The sequence below is a fragment of the Rattus norvegicus genome, chromosome X (assembly GCF_021556685.1).
Source record: "Rattus norvegicus strain SHRSP/BbbUtx chromosome X, alternate assembly SHRSP_T2T, whole genome shotgun sequence".
NCBI lineage: Eukaryota > Metazoa > Chordata > Mammalia > Rodentia > Muridae > Rattus > Rattus norvegicus.
In genome coordinates, this window is record NC_141554.1 from 135925241 (window position 1) to 135943967 (window position 18727).

The window sequence follows — 18727 nt, forward strand, 5'->3', positions numbered from 1 at the left end:
CTGGGAAGTCAAAGATTCCAAGTTCGAAATGATCCAAAGTTGAGACTTTTCAAATTGTGTCTCACAGGATTGTGGGTGCCTCCAGGGGACTCTGGTAGGAAGAAGAATGAGACTCAATGGTTGATGCTGAGGGCTTTGATCTTGCTTTGATCCAATTTATCTAGGCTATGGATTTGCAAAGAGTTTGAGAAGTCTGGCAGGGCACTTCTGGCTTTGCTCCTGAACTCAAGTAGCCTAAAAACAGCCGCGGTGAGAGAAGCACGGGACCCCGAAGGTAGCCAAAGCTCTATTTGCTCACACAGGCCGAGCCCCGTTCCCCAGACCCAGGCTGTTTCAACCTGGCACCCTGAGAATCAGACTGGTAAGCAGAGAGAGGCTGAGGAAGGAAACAAATCTGGGTCTTCCCTCTGGGAAGCAAGAGCAGGAGCAAAATCCAAAACACACTGGGCTGGGGGGCCCACCTTCCAGGACATTCTTTGCTGAGGGTGAAGGGTACGGGTCTAATCTGCATTCAGGACAAAGCCGACAGGGTGTTTGAGTGTTGTTGTCATAGAGACTCAGAAAGGTGTTATTAGCATCTTTTCAACTCGGTGGCCCTGTGTGGGCCAGTCCCGTGCAATCTTAGCAGTAGCGCGCTGTCACCCTGGCAACCCATTAGCCTAGTGTTGTTACCATGGAAACTCCAGCGAGGTTGATGGGCCCAAGAACTTCCCTGAGGAGGTATCCTCTGGGGGATCTGCCCTTGGCAGTGCCTATTCCTCAGGTCTCCCAACTGACAGTTGCTTGCTACTCAGACACTGGAGGCATTTGGGGTATTTTTTTTTTCTGGAGTGAGCTCAGATTCTGTATGACAGAAAAGAATTTGGCCCTACAGAGTGGCAAGTCTATGCTTTGTTACCATGGAAATGCTGCTTTTAAGGCTCTCAATGCAGGATGCAAAACTAACTCTTCCAGGCAATTGAGGCCAGCCAGAGAGGAGGCTTGCACTTCACACTCTTGGAGCTCATTCATTCATTTGGCATCACTGAGCACTTATCAATACACTGGGTGCTGTGGATGCTCTGGGTTACAACTAGAGACAAGGCCTGATTACCCACTGTTCTCAGCTGAAAAGAATGTTGAGGTGGATAGAACCATTTTACTTCCTGCTTCAACCCTGCCTTGTTCTCAGCCACTGCATTAGGACCATGGGGTACCAAAGAAGCCTAGGTCCCTTGGGGGATCCGGTGATAAGAGGAGATGTGTGACTGAATGCCAGCCCCCTAAGAGTGGCATCAAGATTTCTCTGAGTTCAAAGAAATCCTCAGTTTTGCTGTATAAGGATGAACAAGATGAATATTTGTATAACATATTCCTTACTTGTATCTTCAGGAAATTTATATCATTGTGCTGTCTGTGTCACTAAAACTTGGGTAAACTTGCCAGAAGAGTCTGCCAGCTACGGCTGTGTGAAACCAAAGCAGGCTACCCTGAGAGATAATGAACTCCTCATTCCTGGAGGTAAGCAAGCAGAGACAAAACAACTGCTGGGCAAGGATTGTATAGACGGTTCAGTCATAGACCTGGACTGCAATCTCTAATTCTTGGCACAGCTTGCTAGCTGTGTGACTTTAGGCAAATTGCTTATTGAACTTTGCTTTCCCTGTCCATAGAAAAGGGAATGAGAGTTTCTGCCTGGTGGAGTTGTCTTGGGGACTCAATGAGTAGGGCAGATGTAAAGCAGACAGAATACCTAGCACATCAGTACTCCATAAATATTAGCTTGCCTTATGATATGATGGTTCAGCTGAAGTTCCCACCAAGTGTGACTGTTAGCTATGCATCCTCCTGCACCATCTAGGGGAGAGAGAGAGAGAGAGAGAGAGAGAGAGAGAGAGAGAGAGAGAGAGAGAGAGAGAGAGAGAGAGAGAGTGTCTTCCCAAGGGCAGGGCTCTCTGTACCGATCCAGGAGCTTTGAACTCTCTCCACTAGCATGCTTCTAGTAGTGGTTTTCTTTTCAGGTTGCTTTTAGTTTCAATCTCTTCACCGAGCCTAAAGACCCAAACAAGGGGTACAAGGGGTCACGTCCACAGTATAGTAAGGGAAGTGAAGACAGGTGGATGAGTAGGGACCCAGTTATCAAGTGGCAGAGCTGGCATGACAGCTTCCTTTGCGCTACAACCCTTCTCAGAACTTAGGACCACCATATCGAGAGGACAGCAGATGGAAAGAGCAAGGTGTGTGGGGTGGACGAAAGAAGAGCCCTGCCTGGCAGTGGTAATTGGAGGGCAGCCTCCTCCCTTCTTGCACTTGTGCATGAAAGAGTCACAGCCACAATTAGGGGACCCAGCCAGGGTACATCTTAGAAATGCTAAGGGTGTGACTGCTGTGCTCGACCTAAGGAAAAAGCACACAGTGATGCCTGCGCATGAGCACTTACGTGAAGCTGATTTCTAGAAGCTTTTCCTGAGCTCCTATCATTCTGCTCACACACCCAGAAGCTTTCCCTTTGAGTCAAGTTCGGGGATTCATTTTTGTCTCAATGTAGTGGCTCAAATACTCAGCTAATGACCTCTCCAGGGGATTTTGCTTGCTGAGATTGGGCGGGGAGGGTAGTATTTTTATGTAGGATATGTGAGATCTTGTTACCAGACAGGCATGAGAATGGTAAGGTTAAATGAACTCGAACCCTGAGAATCTCAGAATTGAGAACAGCAGGAGTGGACCCATTCCCTACCTGCCTCTCCCTGCTGTGGAACACCCCCATGACACCCCACTGAGAACCACAGACACGGGGTCAAGTAGCATAAACACCAGGAGTTCTCTATGCTTTTGGGGTATTTAGATAGTCCAGCCCAGAGTTCAGCCAATGAGCCCTTCCTAGGCATTCCTTCTTGCAAAAGGTATTCAATCCCTGGTCCACCCTGAATAAACTGTGTGCATTCACATCTATCATCAAATAAAACAGTCTGAACAAGAAAGGACCGGCTCTTCCTGAAGGATTGCAGCAGAGAAAGCCTTCATCTTAAACAGCCATGTGCCTAAACTCTTGAAAACCTCCTCCCCTCCAGACGCTCTGAACCCTTGGCACTCACTCCGAACCAAACCAGGTTCCCCCAACCCAGACTCTGCCTTCCCCTTCCTGCCCTGTGTGTGAACGCCCTGAGGGGAAGCATGAACTCCCCTACCCAACCCCCCAGACCCCAGTTCCTGACTCCCAGCAGTAGGCTAGCAGAGTTCAGGTACACAGACCAGGAACCACAGCATTTGTTGATTCCACTGTTTCTCCTTCCTGTTATGGACCGTGTCCTGACTTCTCCAGGTAGCACTATGGACACCCCAGCAGAGAAGCAGGGATTGGGACATTTTTAGTCACTTAAAAGAAGCGTGGGAACAGGAGTGATGCATTAACTCGTGGACTTCGGGTTAAGATGAACATCTGTATCTGGGAGTGTGGGAAGTATCTAGAGTGACACCATGAAAATCTTGGATAGCCATCACAGCAACGAAATGTCCGTTAATCAGCGTGTTCTCTGGACAGAAACACCCTATATAACTTCACCAGTGCAGGCAGGGGCAAAGAGAACCCCAGGTTATGAACCTTAGCAAAGACTAATCTCCCAAGAACACATACAGTAATAATAACTGCTATTGCCCGTAGAAGTGATGGAATTTCCCTCTGGCACTTCAGGGTAACAGAAGGGCCGCTGACAGGGAAGAGACCAGTGGGAACGTGAAGTTCACTGAAGGAAGCATTCCATTGGATGCATACAGCGGAGAAGCCATTCAAGTGCTCACTCGCAAGTGCGGAGCTCAGGGACAGGGAAAAATTCTCTGCCGTTCCAACACTTTGCCAGCAGGGGGAAGCATCTCATGCTACATTTCTCCCCCAAACTGAGCAAGCCGACTGGAGAATAGCAGAGCTGAACCGCTGGTTAGGATTGCAGAATTTAGAAGCTTTCAGCGCATCCTGCTAGCCTGAGAGTTGGCCCAGGTGAACTCAACCACCCACTTCTGTAAGGGGAGGGAGGGGCACTACCTTTCCTAAGCGACTGATAAATTTGGTAAGAGCATTTGAGCAATTTACCAGGAGACAATGTCTTAGTACCCTGCCTTTCCAGTCTACTGCAAGAGTCCATGTTGGAATTCAATGGAATCTCTCGTTGAGCAAGCCACACAGCCTCTCACAACCTCTCCTCTTTGTCTGTAAAACGGCTTTGAAAGTCACATCTTCCCCTTCCTGCCTCAGTGTTTCAACAGGAGCCCTGGGCTTCTTCTACAAAGGCCTCGCTCCTTCTTGCTCCAGACTCATTCCTGAGGCCCCATCTCCCAAGCCTCCTATAGGAACCCTACTCCGACATCCACACAGTCCCCAGAGAAACTGCCTAGAAGCCTGGACTTTTCTTCTAGGACACCATAGTTAAACATCTATTGTGATTTTTAATAGCTTCTCTCTCTCTCTCTCCCTCCCTCCCTCTCTCCCTCCCTCCCTCTTTATCTCCCTCCCTCCTTGCCCCCTACCCCCAACTTATAAGGAATGTGATACATCATAGGCACTCAATACCCATTTGACAAATGTTAAGATTTCTTTTGAGGGGGGGATGGAATCCTGGACATAATGCATGCTAAGCCCACACTCAACCATTGAGGTATATTCCCAGCCTGCAAAGGACTATGATTTTTCATTTTGGAAAGAATAAAATTGAGGCCCAGAAAGATACCAATACCACCTTGGTTCTCTGAGTTCTCTTACATATACCATGCAAGACCCTTAAACTGGTGGGTCATTTCGTTTTTCAATGCCTCTGTTTTCTCTGCTGCAGAGTGAGATTGTGATGGAGACTAAATCAAAGCAGGTGAAGCTCTGTGCATGGCTCATGAGAAGCACTCTAGTGTTACCTAGCCGTGCCCCTTTTGACTGTCAGTTTCCTGGCCTGACTCAACTTTGTCATATGCAAAAATGAAAGGGTGAGACTCACAGAATGAGCTTTCAGGCTCATCGACTCTGATCTTGGGATTCTCTATGGCTGAGAAAGGGACACCACTGGTAGATGATCCTATGAGAACAGATGAGGGCAAAATGGAACCCTAAAAGATGACCCAGTCAGATGCTGTTCAAGCTGGGGTAGGATCTAGAGCTCTGAGTTTGGGAGCTTCATGCTACTGGGCTCCCTTGATTATGCCCTACCATTCTTCAACTCCAACAGAAGAAGGGAAAGCAGTTTGCACAATGGGTGAAAGGTGACAGAGAGGTAGCAGCCTCTCTGGAATAAAGGGAAGTAGTGGAGACCCCATAACCCAGCAGTGGCCTTCCTTTCTGGCTGAGGTTAATGCCCCACCCTATGTGAATTTCTCCTCCCAGACCTCAGCGGCCTCCACAATACAGCCCAAAGTACCTGAAGCCCTTTCACTGTTTGCTGGAATCCCAGCTATAAGCACTGTTCCTGAAGGTGGTTCCAAGCCATCTACCCATTCAAGCTGGCCTACCAGGGAAGGAGATTGAGGCCTATAGCAGCCAAAGAAAAGCATGGCCAAGCTGCTCGGAAAACCAAGGCAGAAGCAGATGCAGGACTAGAACCTAGGTTTACAGGCCCCTGATCCTTCGAGAAAGGATCCCTAAATGCTAAGTCTCCTGGAGCAGATGTCTAGCTCCATAATTGCAACTCAGGGTCCCCAGATGCTGATAGGAGGATTTGGGATCTTTGGAGAGGCCTTCCAGGCTGTAGCCCAAGTGAAAGCTGGCACGTGAGAAAATGCTGTGGGCCAAATATGTCCCTGGGAAGGCCTTGTATGTTATCTAGGAGAGCTGAAGTTTCCAGTGACCAAGGCACAGTTTGCATGGCATCCAGACCTTTTGGGAACAGGACAGTGAACCCATGCTGAGGCTAGACCTAGGTTTGAGTCATGACTTGCCAAGTAGAGCTACTTCACGAACTTGAACAAGTGATTTCACCCTCCTCAAGCTTTTTTCCCTCTTCGTATAAAGCAGAGATAATGGCTTCTCTATCCGCATCTCAGGGTTCATGCCACCCCAAGGAGAGATAATAATTGCACCTATTTAGTGAGCCAGGCCTGGCCCCTGAGGTCCGTACTGAGCACTCCGCCTGTGTGATGCTACACAGACCTGACCATAGAGCACTGAGAAGCAAGCAGCAGCATCCAGGGCAAGGAGGAAAAGCAGGCTCGCCCTGGCCATGACCTTACCTTCAGTGTCATGCATATGAGTAAAATGCACCAGAATTCAACCCGTGATCTTAAAGTCAGACTTCCCATTCCACTAAAAGCTCTTTGTGAGATTATTCTCACATCCCGGTGCAGGGGTCATATCACAGGCAGTTGATGACATTCCCTCAACTCTAAACCTGGCTACAGAAAGTCCATCCCATGTCTGGGTCTGAATGGTAAGTCAAAGAACTGGTCAATGCTTCATTAGAATGGGTTGGCCAAACTATAGCCTGCTACCTGTTTGTAAAAGTAAAGCTTAGTTGGAACACAGTCCCACCCATTGATTTATGTGCCATCTATGGCTGCTTCTGTAGGAAAAGACAGATAAAATTCATAGGTGGGACAGATTTGAAAAGACTGTACAGGAAAAGTGCTCTGGTCCCTGATGTGAACTGTCTTCCATGAGCCTTTGACCTTTCGGCTGTAGTCCAAAGCACCAGCAGGGGAGTTCCTTGCTAGGCTACCTCTCCAAGCACTGGCTACAAGGAAGGGGAAAGTAGGTTTTCAAAAGAGACCTCCAGAGGCCTTTCTTTTGGGTGTTCCAGAGAAATCCTGGCAGGGTGAACAGCCTTTGCCAGCCAGGACAGGAAGGTATTGACTAAGTCTTCTCTACCATTTTCTTTGGCAGTTAGCTGGCATTGGTTCAATCTGGGCAGAGAGAAGCCCTGGATTGAGAAATTTAGCTGAATAGCCTTTAGATCTAAGAAACAGGATTATATAAGCACCCTGAAATGGTCACTTACTCCAGGCCCCATGAGCTCTTTGGTAGTAGAAGAACCCAGCCCCAATTAGGGGGTCTCAAGTCTAGCAGAGAGTCTAAAGAGAAAGGCTTCACAGCAAGTAGCCATGCCTCATTCGACAGCAACACCTGGGACCTGAAAAGCCATGCCTGTCCCAAATCTGTTTTCCCAATCTCGGTCATTTCAAAGGCTGCCCACTTTCTAGATGAATTTGGAAGCAGTGTCCTTTTTCAGTTTCTTTGCCTGTCTCCCTCATCTGCTCAGGGTGGGACCTCTAGTTCAGAAATAATCAGGTGAATTGTTGATTTGTCTAGCAAGAGGGTGTAACCACAACTTGCGGGTTATGAGAGTATACATACATTTGTTTTTTTTGTGACACTGATAGCTACAGCTGTCACACTCCAGAATTGTATAAAGCAGCCAGTAAGATGGCTTAGTAGTTAAGAGATCTTTTGGCCAAATTTGAGTCCCATCTCTGCAACCTTCACTGTGGAAGGAGAGAGACGACTCCAGCTAGCCGTTCTCCAACCTCCACAAGTGCACTATGGAAAGCAAGCCCACACACATTTGCCCACATACACAAGTAAATAAATGGCAAAAAAAGAAAAGGCCACATACTCAAGTTACAAAGAAAGCTCATAATGTTTAAAGTATACATAAGCTTTTATGTCGGGCCACATTCATAGCACTCCTGGACCACGTGTGCTCTCAAGGCTATGGATTGGATGTCTGTGGAGAGTTCAGCATTTTGACAACCACCACCGTTCTGATTCTATTGTATTTGTTTGGTCAAGACATGGTATCTCCAAAGGATATAACCTATATGCTCCTGCTCTAGTCAGATCTGAAGTCCAGATATCTTAACAGAGGGACATTAGTATTCCTTCCCCTTGTCCTCTGTGCCAAGGGAATCAAGCTCACACCTACTCGCTGATACACTGTTCACACCTTCGCTTGCTTTCTGCACCCTGGTAGCTGCTGTTTCTCAATCTTAGCCTTCCCTGCCTACCATCCTCGTCCAGACTCTGTTGGGTCTTAATAGGCCAGTTTTAATCACTCAGCCTCTCTTCACTCTCCCTGATCCCACCAGACCATCATGCCTCCTACTCCAAAATTCTGTTTCACCGAGTGGAAAAAGCAAACAAACACATTTTACACTTCATTATAGGAGACCTTCTGTTCTACACTAGAGTTTGCATTCTGGAATTCGTGATGTAAATTCTATAGCCATTTACAAGCTATGAAACTTTGGGCCAAGACCATCACCAATCCTAACCATGTTTTCTCATCTGTAAGATGGGCATGGCAGTGGTTGGTCCAAGATGTCCTAACGATAAAATGACCTAGTAACTTTTAAAGAGCTCTGCCCAAAGCCTGGATACTTGTGGGTCAGAATTCAGTTGCTGCCCAGTACTGTCCCTTTGCCCTTGATTTCCTGTGAAAGTAGCGCTCAGGGGGTGACAACACACCAGTCAGTTTAAAGCCAGCCCATCTCCAAGCCAAGCTCTGCCTACATGCGCTAAGCTCCTCCGATAACAAGTTCACTTAAACAGCAAACTAGCAATTTCAAAACTACATGTTTTCCTAAGAGGCACTTCCAACAAAATGCCATATTTTTAAAATTGCTATGGCACAATGTGCACCATTCCGTTAATGACGAGGTGCTTAAGCATTCTTGAGGGTGACTTTTCTTTCTATGCTGTCTCCTATTGAGCAGTTTTATGACTGTTTAGCAAGTTTGTCTGAAGGCATTTTCTTCAAAATTAAATCTTCTCAACACTAAATACTTGTCAAATCTATGAAAATGCTCACAAGATTTATCAAACTCATCTATTCTGATGATTCTGTCTCCTCCGTAGGTTTTGTTCTGCATTGTATATTCTTGTGCATACCTAATGGGTTTATTAGCCAAATTAGCATGTACCCAATGTTCCTGTCTGTTCTTCGAGATATTGACATTTTGACAACAAGCACGAAAAAGTAAGACAGATGGGGCAGGATTGTATTGAACTCCTCGCATTTTATTTTCCAGGCTATCTCATTCATCAAGCAACTCCACTTTGTGAAACATAAAATGATACATACAAAGTCATTACCAAATGTATTTATGGCTGAAGACAACATTTGTCAAGAAAGGCAAACTGGCTAAAAAGTCCCGAAAGTATTCAAAAGCAGATACAACACAAGACACCCACCAGGGTTACAAAACAGCATGTAGTACAATTCCCACCTCTGATCAGCGTGTCCTTAAATGAATTGCTTCTGAAAAAAACCTTTAAGTGACACTGCCAGAAAAATGAGGACATTCGAACAGATGCCAAAGGACTTAAAAGGGGCTCAAATTTATGTGAACTGGCCCTTAAGCATAGCGAGGCTTTTTGTGAGCTTGTGGCAAATCGGTTTGAGGCCAGTTGACCTAGAACCAATTTGGGATACAAGCACTCACCTCCCTACACGTGCAATCTGTGGGCACAGGGACAAGCTCGGCCCTAGGGGGAAAAGAAGGCCCCTCCTGAATATGACCTCAACAAGTAAGGGCAAACTGTCAGCTTTTAACTCTTTATTATAAAGACATATTTACATGGAACAATTTTTACAAACATAGTGAACACACGGGATGAGGACAGTTTCTTTAACTCAGAGGGCCTTAATATCTCTATATAAATTAGTATAAGAATCATACACAACCACTTTAAATAAGACAGCCCACTGGGTCCATTCACTCCCCCTCTTCTGTTTCTATCTCTCCTCTTTCTCAGCCAACATCCTCCTTCCCTCCCCTTCCCTGTGGGATTGGCCATGGCAGGCTGATAAGGCAAGAGGTACAAAAACAACAAAGACAGAGAAGGCCTGGTCCCTGGCAGGGGTACCAGCAGTAGAAGAGGCACCAGCAAGCCCCCACTTCAAGCCCAAGGAGTGAGGACTCTATGACTGGCCCAGCTCCCCAGGGTGGGCCTTGAAGCGGCAGCAGCAGCAGCAGCAGCATTAGCAGCAGCAGATGGGAAGGATTTTGGGACGGGTGAATAGGCAATCAGGTTATTATGGGGCTTGGGGGTCCTGACTCCCCCTACCCTATACATATGTAAGTGAATTCAAGCTTCTGTCTTCTCTTTTCTCCCTCCTGAGAGGCCTCTGAGAAAAACATCTGCTCAAGCAGAGATGAGAGTCTCCCTTCAGGGAAGGGCTACAAATGGCTCCTGGTGAGAGATGAGACCACTTGTAGTGATAGAGCCCACCTACACATCCTTCCACTCTCCTTCCTTTCTTCGCCTTTCTCCATCCCCCAAAAGCCTCAAGATCAAGGGCCCAGTCAACATAGGGGTTCATGACAACTAGTTTCAGGGCCTAAATGGTAGTTTCAGTTCCTGAGAACCTCAATTAAAATCGCATGAGCCTGGGAATAGGCCTGTGTGGGGTACACCTCACCTCTTATGGACTCTTCCAGGCCACATTGGAAGAAGTCCCACACAAGGCACTTCCTAACTGGCTTGTCTCTCCCTTGCTTTTCCTTCCTAGCCACCCACTTCACTAAACCCATCAAAAGGCACTTCATTTGCTATGAAAGGACATCATCAAGAGGAAAAAGGGCATCATAAAGTGGGAGTTGGGGGCCCTGGTGCCCTGTGAGGCTCTGCAGTGGCTCTGAGAAGGTCATTTCCCTCTCCAGGGCCTGTTTGTGCAAGCTTTTGCATAAGGAAGCTAAATGATCTTCAAGGGTCCTTTGGGCTCTGACTTTCTGTGGGTTGTTTGGTTTGGAATTTTTTTTTTTTTGGCAAAATTACTCCCAGAAGAGTATAGAACCATGTCAGGATCAGCACTTTCCCCTTTTGACCTGGGGAGTGAACCAGCGGCAATAGAACAGAGAGAGCAAAGATGTTAGGAGACACAGTGACATAGCACTTCATGGGTTCCTCTCCTTTGCATCTTCCTTTAACAGGGCCAGAGAGAGCTAAGGAAGAGGCCATGACAGCTATTTCTCCTCACCCCTTCCTTATGCCCACTGTTTCCCCAGTGCACCTTCTCTGGACCCCAACACCCAATCCCTCTCAACCAAAGTCTCATTGTACATCCCTGTACTCCCTTCCAGGCGAGAGGTCCAATTGATAAGAAAGTATGGATGTGCAGGAATCCATTGAAGAAGGGAGTGTTCTTGTCCAGTGCCCAAGGCAAATGAGAAAAGGGAGGGACCAAGAGCAGGCTAAAGCCAAAAGATAGGAACTAGCGCCTGGAGCAGGCCAGGAGAAGCTGGGTCTCCAAGGGCAGTCCAAGGAGTGGCCAGGAAGATGGGCCAAAGGGATCCTTGCAAGAGAAATGGAATCATCCAAATGAGGGGTGAGACCACGCCATTAGAGGAACTTGGTGGGTGAGAAGAAGAGCTGGGACCATCAGCAGCGATAACAGGTGCAAGATGAGAGCCAAATAGATGTGAGGGTTCCAGAGAAGAGAACTCATCTGTGGAGTAAAGAGACTGGCACCGGGAGGGCACTTGGAGAGCCCTTCAATCCTAAAGAGACAAACCAGAGAGAAATCAGAGACATATCCTAGGTCAAAGGAATCCTTTAGGAAAAGAGGAGATACAAGTCATTCCCACTCTACCCATAATCCCAAGGCACCACGTTGATTTCCCTTGTTTCTAGCTGTTGTGAGAAGAGAAGCAGGCCAGGCCTCAGGGGCAGGCCTAGGCCCTACTCTCTTCGGCAACCTTTCATTCTTCTCTGCTTCTCACAGCTCTGGACAGCTACCATTCAAGCTCTCCTGTCCCCCACCCAACTACCCCAAGGCTCTCGGCTGCCTTCCCATTTACCCATGGCCCTGCTAAGAGTGCACACTGGATATCTGTAGCCATACCCTTGGCACACCTCTACAGCCAAGGCCTGCTAGGGCTTCCAGAACTCTCCAATGACAACACCCTGTCGGATCCCACTTAGCTCTTGGGAGGGAGTCAGGAGATTGATCCCAAGCACTAAGCGTTTCTCTGGGCCACAGTCACCTCTTCTATAATGAGATGAGTACTTTTTTACTAGCTCTCAAGAAGTTCTAAGACCCTGGTATGTCTAGCCATTGATGGTAGGCTGCCCATCCCCGGTTAGTGCTACCAACCACAAGGGGCTCTAATACCTGCTTTAGAAAGGCATGGGTCCCTTATGGGAGAGACGGGGCCGCTGTCTGCGAAATTTCCTCCTGCCTCCCTGCCAGGCCCCTGGTCCAGTCCTCGAAGTTCTGGGCTTCACCAGGTAGCGCATGTTGCCTTCTTCTAGCCCTTTCCCATCTGGAGGCAGCATCAGTGGCACTGCAAGGATGAGAAACATCTGTTAGCCAGGAAGATGAATTGAGACAGGGGAGGCCACAGTCCAAGGGACAGTACAACTTCTCCACAAGGCCCTCATGATTTTCTTTTCTACCCTGATGAAAGGAGGTCCCCATTCAAACACTGTCCTGTGGCAAGTGGAATCACTCATTTTACCACTGAGGATTTCACATTCTTCAGACCATTCTACCATGTAGCCACGAGCACAAACAAGCTTGGGAAAGGTCATGATTGGGGGTGCACTCTGAGACATGAAGCCTATACTTGGTTGGGGTGCAGGGACAATTTCCCTTGACACATCTACAGTTGGTGTACTTCAACCATTTTAGACATACAACCTGACACTGATGCCCCTTCATGGACACACAGCTAGACATCACATCACAGTTATTAAATGGAATCCTGTATGCTTCACTTGTTCTTTCTTTCTCTCTTTCTCTCTTTCTCTCTTTCTTTCTCTCTTCCTCTCTTTCTTTCTCTCTTTCTCTCTTTCTTTCTTTCTTTCTTTTCTTGGCTACAATATTTTTAAAGCAAATAACAAATGCATGTTACTCCATGCTTACATCCTTTGATAGGTGACCCACTTCTTTGTGCTAGAGATCTTGAGCACCTCACCAGCAGTTAGGTATATTTGAGGCTTTTCCTTGTTTCCTAGGCTTCCTTGTGTGTATGTGGCTGGGATATAACTCCTCCTGCTTTGTACTGGGTTCTACTCAGCCTGTGACCAGATTTAGAGGCTAGGAAATAAAGGAGTGGGGCAACTGTGTCCTGTTGCACTGTGCTACACCAAGAGAGGGGTGGGTTGTTGGGGTTAGATCATACCTCATATCCAAAATTTGATATAAACTCTCTCCATTCTAAGGCCACCTGGTTTCTGTTATGCTCTCCCAGGCTCCTGTCACCATCTGCCTACATCTGGCTTACTGCAGAAGTCATCTGATGCCATTGAGCCCTAACAATGGAATCCAAGTTGTGCAGGATGTTCTTGGGAAAGATGAGGGAGAAGGTACATTTGCCAGCTCTCACAGAGCCAACAGTGTAGCCAGGAAAGCTGAGCTAGTACCCAGAGACACTCTTGGACTCAAGAAGCAGACAGTGTGCAGAGACGAAACCATTCTGGGGAAGAGGCAGATGAGAAGGATGCTTATGCAATGCCCTGTATGGGAGTGGCCCTCAAAACCAGAGAAGTGCCTGAGGCCAGTGATAATGAATACCAGTCTCTGTTCCCTATACACCATCAAATGTGCCTTCAGCTACATCCCTGTTCCTCGAACCTCATTGCTATCTATCAATGAATTCCCACCACTGGTTCACAGTTTCCTTATAGCATCCAGTTGATTACTCCTCCTCCCCCAAATCCTCCCTGCTTCCAACACCCCACACTCTGGCTCCTTCCTTGACCCATTGGTTCTTGACCTTCTTCTGCTTGCACACAATTTCCAGGCATTTCGCATCCTCTTGGGTGAAAAGTGAGCACGGTCTGTCCTCGCAGCCCTCTGCACAGACTTTAGAGCTGCTGTTCTTCCTCCCCACTCGGAGCCAGACGAGAACACTACACATACCAGCCCCTACACCCCTGCATGCTCTCTATCCATACAACACCCTTCCATTCTTGTCCAAGAAAAACTATTAGGCCTATTAGGACCCAGGAGTTCACAGGGGTTGATTTGCCACACTTCCGTGTTCATGATTAAAGTGCGTTAGTGTGTCAACTGAACCCTAAACCTATAACCTATAAAAATTAAGATTTTAACAACAACAACAACAATAATAATAGTGCTTTTGAAGCAGAGGAATGATGATGGGTTAGGGACTGCTTCTGTCTGACTGACCTAGAGCTGTTCTCGTGCTAGCATCTGTGAAAGGGTTGTGGGAACACCACTGTGACCTCCCTACCCGCCCTAGCTGATGTCCTGAGCTTTAAGATCTCATTAACGCTTACCCTGAGCCTTGGGGGTGGCTCTGAGTGATACTGATGAGAAGTCAGAAGCAGACACACATTTCGGGTATGGGGTGGTAAGCACTGTGTCCAGCATGTGGCCATGCATAAGGGAAGGACCCTATGGGTCTTTAAAAAGTGAGTCTTTGGTTCCCGAGTCCCTGCCTTCAACTACTGGATTTGGAACAATGGTCCAGGCCATTGTATCCTAGAGAAACAGCAAGCATGGATGACTGGTGCCAGGAAGGATTATCATCCCCCCACTCACCCACCCCCGTCACCCCATGTCCTCATGGTCTGAGACTGTTGGTGTCTATGGGAGTCAAGAAGAACTTGGGGGAAGGGCACTACAGGGAGAGAGGTCAAGAGCCCGGATGAGCAGCATGCTAACAGTAGCTCAGAGTCAGGCCAGAAAGATGTCTGGACTCTAGACCTGCAGAGAAGAGTAACCCTGAGCCGCCTGAGGCTCAGCCAGGCCTGGGAAAGTAGCCACCCCAGAAGCCGCTTGGCCTCTTCTGTCCTATTCGGTTGGAGCCCGTTGCCTTCCTCATCACAGGAAGTCTGTGAGCTCCTCCTGCACTCTGATCCCATCACCCACTTGTTTCCTACTTTTACTGCTGAGTCTAGTCAGATAAGCTGATACCTGAAACCCTGGCTTTGTCCAGTCTGAACGAACAAATTAGAGGCCATTGATTTCCATCAGTGTTGAGGTCCTGGCTGTACAAAAGGCATTCCCCTTTAGAAACGGAGAATACCTCATTACACTTCAATATGCCATTCAAGCTCATTTTCTCCTCAAAAGGAAGCAGGAGCTATTTCCCAGAGAATCTCAAGCCAAGAGGATTGGACCTCTTGTCCATGAGAGTAAAGACAACAGCATTTTCAAGCTGAGAACTGCAGCCAGGGGAAGAAGCAGATTTGATTTTCATGCAACCTGAACCCCAACCCTGCTGAGATGCAAAAGGAAGTCTGTGCAACTTTTCAGGAACATGCCAACCTCAGCAGGAATGGTGCGCTTGCCTGCTTGTTCGGGGTCTGGCCTCTATAGTGATTGCTTTAAAAGTCCGCCCAAGGTTCTGATGGAAGATCCACTGGTGACTATGCTACTACGTAACTACTCTGTAGTAAAGCTTGTCTCTGGGATATGAGCCAGTCTTTTATGCCTCATATTGACCTTCTCCAAAACACTGTACTGTCTACTGGCAGCTCTGTTTCTCTGGATTGGGTTCTGGAAAGCCTGGACTCTAATTTGTCTACCTTAGGTTTTTACTGTAGACAGACCTGGCTCAGGTTCCAAGGGTGCCTAGAGTTTAAAACTTGGATGGAATGATGTCCTCCACAGTGGGAGGGGTACAGTAAGCTGTCCCTACACTGCATAGTGAAGCAGAAGCTGGCAAGAGGGAAGAGGAGAGAAAGTGGTGCTCAGAGACCAAGGGACACTTGGCGAGGACCCAGAAACTCTCAGTCTCAGAAGAGCAAAGCGTCTCCCAGGTCGGGAGGCAGGGAGAAATCTTTGTGGTTGGGGGAGGGGCAAAGAAGGAGGGAGAACATTCCAAGACAGAAGAGAAAGTGGGAAGAGAAATGGAAGCATGGTTTTTGAGTCTGGAACTTCGAGGACTCTGGCTGTGGAAAGCTCATACAAGTCTTTGCTAAGGACAAGGGAATTCTAGAGCTCCTCTTTCTCGACCAGGACACAGGAGTAGAGTGTGCATAGCTGAACCTCTGGCTGGTGGCCACCTCCAAGGAAGTGCTGTTCTTGGTTCCAGGAGTGGTCAAGGGTGGAAAAATAGTAGGAGCTTTAGAAGTAGCCAATGCTAGTCTTTAATAAAATGTCTTATACCTACATTGTTAGAGTATGCAAAAGATTTAAAGCAAAAGGAGGAGACAGAGCAAGAAGTTTCAGGATCTAGATCAGAACCCCAATGTATTCTGGCAGCCTGCTTAACTTCCTTGAAATTGGCTCATGACTTTACTAGTAATACCCCTATAGCTGCACCCCAAAGGGTTCACAGAGTATCTGCTAGTCAAAGTCTCCCTTATACCCTCTGGAGAAATATGCAGCTTTAGGTGGTCCAGCCTCCTCTGGGGTACCCTCTCTGTACCCAGTCATTTTCTTCTTTAGAGGCACTACCTTGGACTGTTTGCTTGAAATTGAACGATGAGGATGTCTTGTCTTGCCAATCATACTGGCTATGTAAACTCCATGGTGGAGGGGCAGGCTGATGTGGTATCTTTATTCATAGTTTTTGCTCCCTTCTGGCCATTGCTTAGCTGACATGAATTTCTGAGGATAAAGTCTTTACTCCTCTTCCTAAGGAGGAGGGCTGCCTCAGTGCTAGGTAGGGTCTTGCCGGAGATCACTGGACTACCTGGAGGCAGGAGGCATCAACGGGGCCAATGTACTTTCCTGAGAAGCCTGACAATGTACTGAGTTCAGGGCAATGCCAAAGAACAAAAGCACAGAAAGGAGGTGGTTACACAGAGAGGCAGGCAGAGTTGGCTAGAACCCCAGAGGCTCCTGGGCAGTATGCCATCTTCCTGTTCTGGGGGGTGGGGGGGGGTCGTCAAACTAAGAATGTTCCTGGGCCCTTCCTCTAGGAAACTTGCTGTCCTGTTCACTCCCTCTCTCTCCACTCTCACCTCCTTGTGACTCCAGCCCTGGCACTGGCAACTGTCCACCTGGTCTCGGCCTTCCCTTTCGGCTGTGCCAGGCAGGCTGCCGTGACAGCCAGATCACAGGACTGGGGCAGCTGAAGGTGGGAGCTGGCAGTCCCAGGAGGCTCTGACCCACAGAGGACAGGCAGACCGAGCAGGAGCTGTTGGGACACTAAGGACCCAGGAGACTGAAGTAGACAAGAGATTATCGGTGCAGAGAATTTCCAGGTAGGAGGTTAATACAGGTGGAGGTGAAGGGAGTCCTCTTCCCTGAGCTGCGTGGAGGTTATGAGATCAAGTGCCTGTGTTTCCTCTTTTTTGGTACCTGGAGACCGGGGACCAAAGTTATACCTGGGGCAAGAGTGGAGGATGAAGCCAGAATTGAGAAGAGCCAAGTCTCCAGAGAGATGGAGGTTGTGGAGCCAGGTGTCCCACAATGGAGCAGGGAACAAAATCATCCAGGACCTTGGAGTACAGAATACCAGCCTGGCCCTGTCCAGTCCAGATCTGCCTAAGGACTATACCTCTGCTTACACAGAGGCTGAAGGAGCAACAGCTGAGATCCACTAGCCACTGCGGTCGCCCCCGCCCCCGCAGCGTGCTCCTGACTATGCAACAAGTGTCACGTCTACATGTTGGCACATCATCCCCAGTAGCTTGAGCCCCTGGACTGGCCAGCAGCCCCTAAACTCCAAGACCCAGAGACCTTCAACATGGAGTCCTGACCCACTCAGCTCAGGTCAGCCACCTCCACTGATTCACGAGGTGAGCTGGACATGCTCCCATCCTCTCCCCCAACCCTGAACCACCACCACGTGGGGTACAGGGTGCAGGGTGCAGGACATAAAGTGTGAGTCTGTGGCACGGAACACTTTAAAGTACGAGGGACACGGGAGTATGGGGGTGCTAAGTGGTGATATACCAGATAATCACGAAGCCCCCCGCGCTGTCCGAAGAAGCAAAGCCTACATGGCACGTCGCCCCGTGGCCCCAGATGCCCTGTCAATAGGCCTCCCGGTGCGGCTGGCGCGTGGCTGCTCCTGCAAGACTCGCGCCGGGTTTCCCCGGAGGCGGGAAGAACGCGCGTGGGGCGGAAAGAGAGGATCGCGCAGGCTGCACCTCGGGAGAGCCCCGGAGAAAGCCCAAGCGAGCAAGAGGGCACGCACTCACCTCCACACACGGCAGTCAAGGAGAGCCAGAGCAGCAGCAGCGCCTGCACGCAGAAACTCAGATTCATGCTGCAACTCGGTCCGTGGCAGCCCTAATGAGCCGGCGAGTGGGCGGAGAGGCCGGGCACCCTGACGCAAAGAAAGGCGCGAGCCGGGGCTAGCGCGTGCGGGCACGGAGCTCGCGTGGCTCCCGGACCGCTGGCTGGAGAGAGTGAGCGCCCCAGCCGCACCGCTGGCTACCGGCCCCAAGCCTGCTCGCTGCCTCTGCTCTGGTGCAGCCTCCTCTGCCGCCGCAGGGCAGCGCCGCGAAGCTGGCCTTGGTGGCTCCAGTCAGCAGCAAAAACTCTCCAAGTGGTTAGCTGTGCTCTGCCCGCGACTCCCAACTACCCGTTGGTCCAGGCTGCTGGAGAGAATGCTTCCCTGCTCACTTCGGGGTCTGCATTTTGTAGCTTGTGGTTTGGCCGCGAGCCCACTTGGTCATGTGGTCATTAGGAGGCGGGGGTGGGGCGGGGGGAGGCAGGAAGAGGGAGAGGGAGTGAGCCTCCCGCACCGCCCCCCTCCCGGGAAGCATGCTGCAGCCCTATCCAGGGCGCGAGAGAGAACCCCGAGGTGGCCCCACAACAAAGGCTGAGCGGCTGCTCGGACAACCCACAACTGCTCCCGGGACAATGCCTGCCTGGCCGGGGTCCAGAGGGTTCGTAGAGACCTGAAG

The 18727-nt window shown here is 49.1% G+C and overlaps 1 protein-coding gene across 2 annotated transcripts in view; it reads right to left on the reverse strand.

Moving 5' to 3' along the window:
• Apln (apelin) overlaps positions 1-18434 on the reverse strand; it is a 32516-nt gene extending 14082 nt beyond the window's left edge. Inside the window, 3 exon segments of one of the 2 annotated variants that reach the window (NM_031612.3) lie at positions 8945-11448; positions 12063-12234; positions 18017-18423. In NM_031612.3, the coding sequence (NP_113800.1) occupies positions 12068-12234; positions 18017-18083 (234 nt within the window). In that variant the 5' untranslated portion in view covers positions 18084-18423 and the 3' untranslated portion in view covers positions 8945-11448; positions 12063-12067. 2 annotated transcript variants of the gene reach the window in all.
• Between the last annotated feature and the right edge of the window lie 293 nt (positions 18435-18727).